This window comes from Choristoneura fumiferana, chromosome 16 (genome assembly GCF_025370935.1).
Source record: "Choristoneura fumiferana chromosome 16, NRCan_CFum_1, whole genome shotgun sequence".
Lineage (NCBI taxonomy): Eukaryota > Metazoa > Arthropoda > Insecta > Lepidoptera > Tortricidae > Choristoneura > Choristoneura fumiferana.
The window spans coordinates 20,126,527-20,134,745 of record NC_133487.1 but is presented as its reverse complement, the minus strand read 5'-3'; the positions used below and the strand labels follow the sequence as shown (position 1 = coordinate 20,134,745).

At 39.2% G+C, this 8,219-nt stretch overlaps 1 protein-coding gene across 1 annotated transcript in view; it reads left to right on the top strand.

The window, feature by feature from the left end:
* Positions 1-1,204: 1,204 nt before the first annotated feature.
* Positions 1,205-8,219, top strand: part of LOC141436617 (uncharacterized) — a 26,905-nt gene continuing 19,890 nt past the window's right edge. The window contains exons 1-4 of the mRNA XM_074099609.1: positions 1,205-1,321; positions 1,986-2,012; positions 3,700-3,726; positions 4,087-4,113. Of these exons, the coding sequence (XP_073955710.1) occupies positions 1,205-1,321; positions 1,986-2,012; positions 3,700-3,726; positions 4,087-4,113 (198 nt within the window). The remainder of the gene's footprint in view (positions 1,322-1,985; positions 2,013-3,699; positions 3,727-4,086; positions 4,114-8,219) is intronic.

Here is an 8,219-nt window from a genome sequence, read left to right as displayed (position 1 = left end):
AGATGAATGCAACTAACAGGGACGGTGACCCAATGGGGTCACGGCGTTTTGTCATCTAATTAGTTTTAAATTATTATTGATTATGTATGTTAGTCTGTAAGGTATTTATTGTACGGGTAAAGTTGCCCAAAATAAATGTATTAACCACCACTTGCCGTTTAGTGATGTGGCCAGCCCTAACAGGAAAGCCGTTGCTTTAATAATCAGTTGATTATGTTATATCTAGTGCAACAAAACGGTAAGTACAATAATAATTATACAAAAATGGAGAGTACACGTGCCGTAGGGCATCGGCGTTAGTATTTTTTTCCCGCCCCCTCTCTCTTTCTCTCTTCTCAAGTCCAACCAAAGCAACTACAGGTCTGTTGGGCTAAGTCCAACAGTGGACGTCCTACGATATAAAATGATAAGATAACACATAAATTCAGTACATTTTACATATAAACATAAGTGTCTATCAAGCTTAACTAGGTATTCGGTATAATATAGGTACCTCTCCTTGCAGTCGAGTAAAAAAAAAAGTAAAGTATAAAAGTTTTCGGCTCGATTTATTTGTGTGTCTGCACAAATGTAGGCTGCAGTATTTAGTACGTTTTGTGTGGTTCCACAGCAAAAATGGCAAAAACGGAACCCTTACAGTTTCGCCATGTCCATGTGTCCGTCCGTCCGCGGCTTAGCTTATAGTCTATTAGTGACAGAAAACTGTAATTTTACATGGATATATGTACAATTATGCCGACAAAATGTTAAATGGAAATTCCGTACAAAATGCAATCTCTTTACAAAAAAAATTTGTCCGTTTTTATCGGAAATAAAATATATAGTAACAAACATAAACCAAGTTTTTCAAATAACAACACATTGGAGAGTGCGGCACTGATGTAGGCGATGGCGGTACGGGGGACAAGCACAGTTATATTATTATTATTATTATTGTTAGCCTATTCTGTCTCACTGCTGAACAAAGGCCTCCTTCCAATACTTCCACTGCTCTCTGTCCCCTGCATACAAGGGCCAGTCCTTCAAGAAGTAGTCCAGTTCATCCCGCCATCGCCGTCTAGGTCTGCCAGGCCGCCTTTTCGAGTTGTTGGGCATTCACTCAGTGGTTATCTTGGCCCAAAACTCGTCTGGCATGCGGAAAACATGGCCAGCCCAGTCCCACTTCAGCTTAGACGCCGTTCGACCTACATCAGTGATTTGGGTCATGGAGCGCAGGGCGGTGTTCCAGATCCGATCCACGAGTTTTAAACCTAGCATGCTGCGCTCCATGGCTCGCTGGCTAACCCCGATTTTGAACTTTAGAGCTTCTGTCAAGGACCAAGTTTGAGCACCGTAGGTGAGAGTTGGTAGTACGCACATATCCATGAGCTTCCTTTTTAAGGAAATTGGGAAGTTATATGTATATACAAAATAGATACACGTAGGTAGTCATAGTTTAAGTTCTATTTTATTTTTATTATTCCATATTGTTATAAGAAATAAAATTGCTAAAAGTGGCTCCGAAGCGGTAACGTTTCGTGTGCTCTGCCTACCCCATTTGGGAATACAGGCGTGATTTTTATGTATGTATGTATGTATTATTATAATACGTGTAATAAATTCATTTATAAATTACACATAGTAAAACAATCACATATTAAAATGAGGTATACAAGGATTTTTCATAACGGCTACGGAACACTATCCTGGATGTGTTCAACACGCTCTTGACCTTTTTTAATCACTATGGGTACTAAGCAATGGACAAAATACTTATAGGTATGTATGCAAAGATTAATTAATATTTAATACATATTATAACATTTGTGTCTGCCTGCCGGAATTTTAACTAAGTATTATGAACGTCCAGACGTTCGTAGTTATCATTCTTAAGTACGTACCTTGTTACATGTTTCACCTTCTTTAACGTGTGTTATAAGTAACAACATACTTAAAAGTTGGCGAAACACGAAAATATCTATTAAAAAACTTAATTTTCATTTCAGTGTACTGAACCGTATTGCGAGGCTTATGTAAGATTGCACGATTGATTATTTTGTTAGACATTTACGAGTAAGTTAAATTAATAAGCCCTTTTACATATATAGGTACCGTGAACTGCTTCAACTTTGCCCTCTGGCCCCAACATTGCCTGATTCAATTTAGAGTCGATAACTAGCACCCTTCTAGGTTTTTAAACTTTTATCCCCCCGTAATAATAATTCCCGTGTAGATAAAAGTTTAAAACCTAAAAGAGTGCTAAGTTATCGACTCTAAATCGAATCAGGCAATGTTGGGGCCAGAAAGCAAAGTTGAAGCAGTTTACGGTACTCACCTGAAACCGGAATTTTCGTAGATCAGGGTTATATGTTTTTTCCCTTTTAATAAGTTAGCCCATAAGTTTGTAGATTTTTATGAAACTCGTTTACAGGTCGTGTCGTAAACCTATGTGAACGAAAACTTTTAACCGGTACATGCATAGACGAGAAATATGGTTGGGGTAGTTAACTTTATGAAATACACTGGAGTGAAGCTGCGGGTACCTACCCAGCTATTAAATAATGTATATCGGTACTCAATCAGAACTAGTATTTATTGCTGGAATTATCACGCCGTTTCTACCACATTGCAATACAACCTGCGACAACTGACTTTGACACAGCCATGTGGTTGAAAGAGGTGATTTTTACAATAAACCATGGGGATTTAAATTCAGGGTTCAATTCTACTCGCATAACTAAGCTACTTTTACTTTTTGAACATGAAACTACCGTGAGACTCACTCATATTAAATGATATTGTAACGGATAACTCACGTCTTAAACCGAGTGTGTGCGTGTTGCGGCAGCCGCCGAGTCGCGTGCTCCTGAGAAGAAGGGCTACGAAATAGCCCGAAACCGTGTCGAGCTAAACTCGGTTTAATACGTGAGTTATCCGTTAAAATATCATTTAGGTAATACTTTTCTTATTTTCAAATAACTTGAATTAAGATTATTTGTTAATTCCCAAAGATTAATAATTAAATCAATGTACATATTTACATGGTCGTGATGGCGGACATGGTGGTGTTATCGCTTCTCTTGGTACGGGGGCATTCAAATAGTTTTGATCATATTTTTAAAAAGTTTTAGAACCTAGCTTAATTATGTGAGTAGAATCGAACCTTGAATTTATCCCTTTGAACGCCACGGTCGGCAAAACGCGACAACTAAAATCGTGCCATAGGTGCCATGTCGGCAATTCGTGGCACCTATGGAACGATTTTCAGTTTTTTTTTGTCGTCTGTGGCCGACCATGGCGTCCAAAGGGAGTGCCATGGTCAGAGACTCCCTGAATAGTGATCCTAATTAGGTAAGTCCCGATATTATAATATTAGTTACGAGTGAGAATCGCAACAATTTAAAACACCAAATTATAATGGTTCAATTCTCAGTTTCTTATTTTAAACATTGATTTAAATGTTTGGAGAGGAAGCGTGAATGGGAACGTTGGGAGAGGAAGGCCTAGACGAACGTACCACGATCAAATCGGGGACGTTCTGAAGAAAGGTCGGGTCAGGAGTACTCTAAACCGACGTGCATGCATGAAAAGATTGATGAATGTAGAGGAAGCGAGAGTTGTATGCCAGAATCGTAGCAAGTGGAAGGATGTAGTCTCTGCCTGCCCCGTTGGGAAAGAGGCGTGATTTTTTAAAAAAAAAAAAATGTTTTTTCGCTATAGTGTTCTAGTTCAAATTCCCAGACTTCGGTAAGTTGCACATTATTATTCAGTCATCATAGTTAAGTATATAACGGTGCTCATAAATACAAGCAAAAATAGCAGTTGCTATACGTCCCGGTACCGGACCTGTACTGGGCAATGAAAAGAGGCAGCGGAGCGGAGCGAGAGCGAGAAAGTAATACGGGGGGTTCTAAAAAAGACTGAAACATTTTGCCCAATTGATTCTGGGATTTTATTTGCCACTTGGATACATTTATTACTTGGGACCACTGTCAAACAGAGCTAAGTTTGATTTTGGTAAAAGCAATTTTGTTCTTATCATTTTGTCTTATACTTACGGTGGATAACTAGCATTTTCGTTACCGATTATACATTTGTTTTTTTCAGTGCCAAGCGGATAATTGCAAAGCAAATGTGAGTGTACTTAGAATATTAATAAATATTATAGGTACTATTGTAATAGGAAATATGCATCGGACATACAAGTTTCATTTTAAGTAGTTTATCGCAACACTAAACTGGAAATAAAACGAATGACGCAAAAATTAAGAATTTTTGTTGAAAAATAAAAGAAGAAAGCTTGCATGCATTTTTCATTTTTCTACAGAAAATAAATTTAGTATGGCCTTTGTACGGTCATTATGTCACGTGACGTCATATGATTTTTTTTTTAAATATTATATTGAATACAACGTTAAACAGTAAATGACAGCTACATGAAACAAAAAAATATTTAACCACCCCTAATTAACGATGGAGAAATATTTATTTAATTTTCTGTCTTTGTCATCGTTTCACTCTTTTCTGTTTTTCAGTCTCATGGTTCCAATTCCAAGGCAAAGGTAAAATAAAACATTTATACACCCACCGTTATTTTGAATATACCTAGGTTTTAAATGGAGTTAGGTTGTTCTTAATTTATGGGATTTTATGTTTGTAAAACAGGCAGGTTTAAATTTATAATATTATCTATTTAATATTGAACAGATTAGTTGCACGAGCCAATAATAGAGGATACGAAAGGTAACCAATGATCTAGAATAAAAATAGTCAGGAAAAGTACAAAATGACCCAACAAAAGTTGTGTCTGACTGAGCTGGCGGGGTCTTAAAATCATGTCCAGCGCATCACTAACCAAACATTTTCCTTGCAAGGGATGGCGCAAATCGTGTCGAGCGCGTTCACTAACAAACATTTTCCTTGCAAGTGATGACAAATCGTGTCGAGCGCGTCACTAACCAAACATTTTCCTTGCAAGTGATGACAAATAGTGTCCCAGCGCGTCACTAACCAAACATTTCCTTGCAAGTGATGACAAATCGTGTCCAGCGCGTCACTAACAAACATTTTCCTTGGCAAGGGATGACAAAATCGTGTCGAGCGCGTCACTAACCAAACTTTTCCTTGCAAGTGATGAAAATCGTGTCCAGCGCGTCACTAACCAAACATTTTCCTTTGCAAGTGATGACAATCGTTCCAGCGCGCACTAAACCAAACATTTTCCTTGCAAGGATGACAAATCGTGTCCAGCGCGTCACTAAACAAACATTTTCCTTGCAAGGGATGACAAATCGTGTCCAGCGCGTCACTAACCAAACATTTTTCCTTGCAAGTGATGACAAATCGTGTCCAGCGCGTCACTAACCAAACATTTTCCTTGCAAGTGATGACAAATCGTGTCCAGCGCGTCACTAACCAAACATTTTCCTTGCAAGTGATGACAAATCGTGTCCAGCGCGTCACTAACCAAAACATTTTCCTTGCAAGGGATGACAAATCGTGTCGAGGCGCGTCACTAACCAAACATTTTCCTTGCAAGTGATGACAAATCGTGTCCAGCGCGTCACTAACCAACATTTCCTTGCAAGTGATGACAAAATCGTGTCCAGCGCGTCACTAACCAAAACATTTTCCTTGCAAGGGATGACAAATCCCTGCGTACGTTTTCGTATTTAGGTATATCATTGTGAATACACTATTATAACGCCAAACACCTATCTACCAAGCTCAAGGTGCAATAGCCATATATCACGAAGTTCGATTTCTGACCTTCGTATGGCGCTTTTCCGCTTGCGCATATAATAGAGAGAGAGTTCAACCAAAGTATACTCCTCAGGGCCATCAGAGCTAAGTTCTATTATGGCAATTACGGTGGATAACTAGCATTATCACTACTTTTTTACAATGTGTAGTTTTTTAGTGCAAAGGGGGATAATTGCAAAGCAGATGTAAGTAAAAATACCTACTTAGAATAATAAATAAATATTATACTAATGTAATACGGACTAGGGGTTGTGGAGGTCAAGAGGGAAGGCCTTTGCCCAGCACTGGGACACTATACAGGTGCTAAAAAAAGGGAATATGCCATTGGCATAACATTTCATTTTAAATATCTAGTTATCGCAACACAAAACTAGAAAATAAAACAAATGACGCAAAATGACGCAAATCATTAATTTCTGCGGATTGGACTATGTACGGTTATTGTGTCACGTGACGTCATATGACAAATATTTTAAAATATATTAAATACAACGTAAAACAGTAAATGACAATTAAATTATATCTTTATATTAATTATATGATATATTGTAGATAATATGTACATGAAAAAAAATTGAAAATATATATTTAGCATTTTAAAGAATCTGGCCGTATGACCATTCGAATTCTAAACTATTAGTTTATCTGTGGCTAAACACAGTCCTTTGCATTATCTATGGTAGATAAATTGAAAAAAGTGATCTGCAGGGCTACTACGAAATTCGAAATTCGTATCGTATCGCTGAATATTATTTAATACGAGAGTAAGAGGGACGGTACGATACGAACTTCGATTTTCGAATTTCTTATTAGACCCCTATATTAACGGGTAGCCATTATTTTAAAAGTTGTTTTCTTAGTTTCTTTCTTTGGCCGAGCTTTGAAGTGCTTAAACACAAAATTATTTTATTTTTGCATTTTTTTCCTTGCTATGTGATGAAAATTATTGTGTGTAGGCATCACGGGCCGTAAGGGGATTACAAACTCGAGCTCGGGCTATAAAATAGTCTCTCGTTAGTAATCCCCTTCTTACGCCCCTTAATGTAGGTACAATCAGCTCAGCCTATATATGTCCCACTGCGGGCACAGGCCTCCTCTCAGAACAAGAGGGCTTGGGCCATAGTTTTCTCACGCGGGCCCAGTGCGGATTGGGAACTTCACACGCACCATTGAATTGCTTCGCAGGTTGTGCAGGGTTCCTCACGATGTTTTCCTTCACCGCAAGCTCGTGGTAAACTTCAAATGTGTAATTCCGCACATGAATTTCGAAAAACACAGAGGTGCGAGCCGGGTTTGAACCCACGACCCTCTGCTTGAGAGGCGATAGGTCAAACCACTAGGCCACCACGGCTTCACTTCACGGCTTCAATGTAGGTACAATGTATACTATTTACTTTCTGTCTTTGTCATAGTTTCACGCTCCTCATTTTTTTCAGACTAACGGTGCAAAGTCCCAGTCGGAGGTAAAATAAAACGTTTATACACCCATCGTTATTTTGAATATACCTAATGGTGATTTTTCACCGGCGAGGCGAGACGAGACGAGAATTGAAATTGTATATGTCGGCGGCCGATCGTAAAATCCGCCAGATCACGAAATTCCTAGGCATATCGTGAAATGCCGCCATTTCATGAATTGGCTAAGGGACATCCGCCATATCGTTCAAAACTCACCGTTTAACGATTTGCCTAGTGACGTTTAGGCAGATCATGAAATTCCTAGGCATATCATGAAGCGCCGCCATTTCATGATTTGGCCAGTTTAGACAGATCATGAAATTCCTAGGCATATCATGAAACGCCGCCATATCGGTTCTGGCACTTCGCCGGCCGCTGCCGCGGATCGCTCGCTTCGCTCGCTCGGCTCGTGCGTACGTGATCACAATTAAAACTAACCACTCCTCGCTTCGCTCGTCGTACCTAAAATTTTTCTATATAAAAATAAGTAACAACTAGTGAATACTTTATTTATCAACAAAATACTAACCTCTAAAATACGGGCAGACGTCATGGTTTTTTCACATTGTGCACAGAATACGTTTGATTCACATAAAAAAGAACGGAGCTTGATGTTCAAAGCTTCTTTTGCACTTCTATTTTGAATTTCGGAAGTTTCGGGATTAAAGGATCATTTGTTGCGACGACGTATTTTTCACGCGCTAAACAAACACGACCGGTCAGCTGGTCACGGCCGCCATTGCATACGCAGCGCCACCAGTGGCCAAAAAAGAAAACTATTTTACGATGTGCCGGTATAGAGCTAGAATATCGACGAATGCGTTGCTCTAATCGATCTGCCGTATTATTTCTCAGGCACATCGTGATATGCCTGGCCAACGTTTAGGCATATCATGAAATAGCGGCGTTTCACGATATGCCTAGGAATTTCGTGATCTGGCGGATTTAACGATCGGCCGCCGACATATACATTCTCGCGCGCCCGCGCGAGCCGTTGCGGCGCTCGCCATACAAAATTT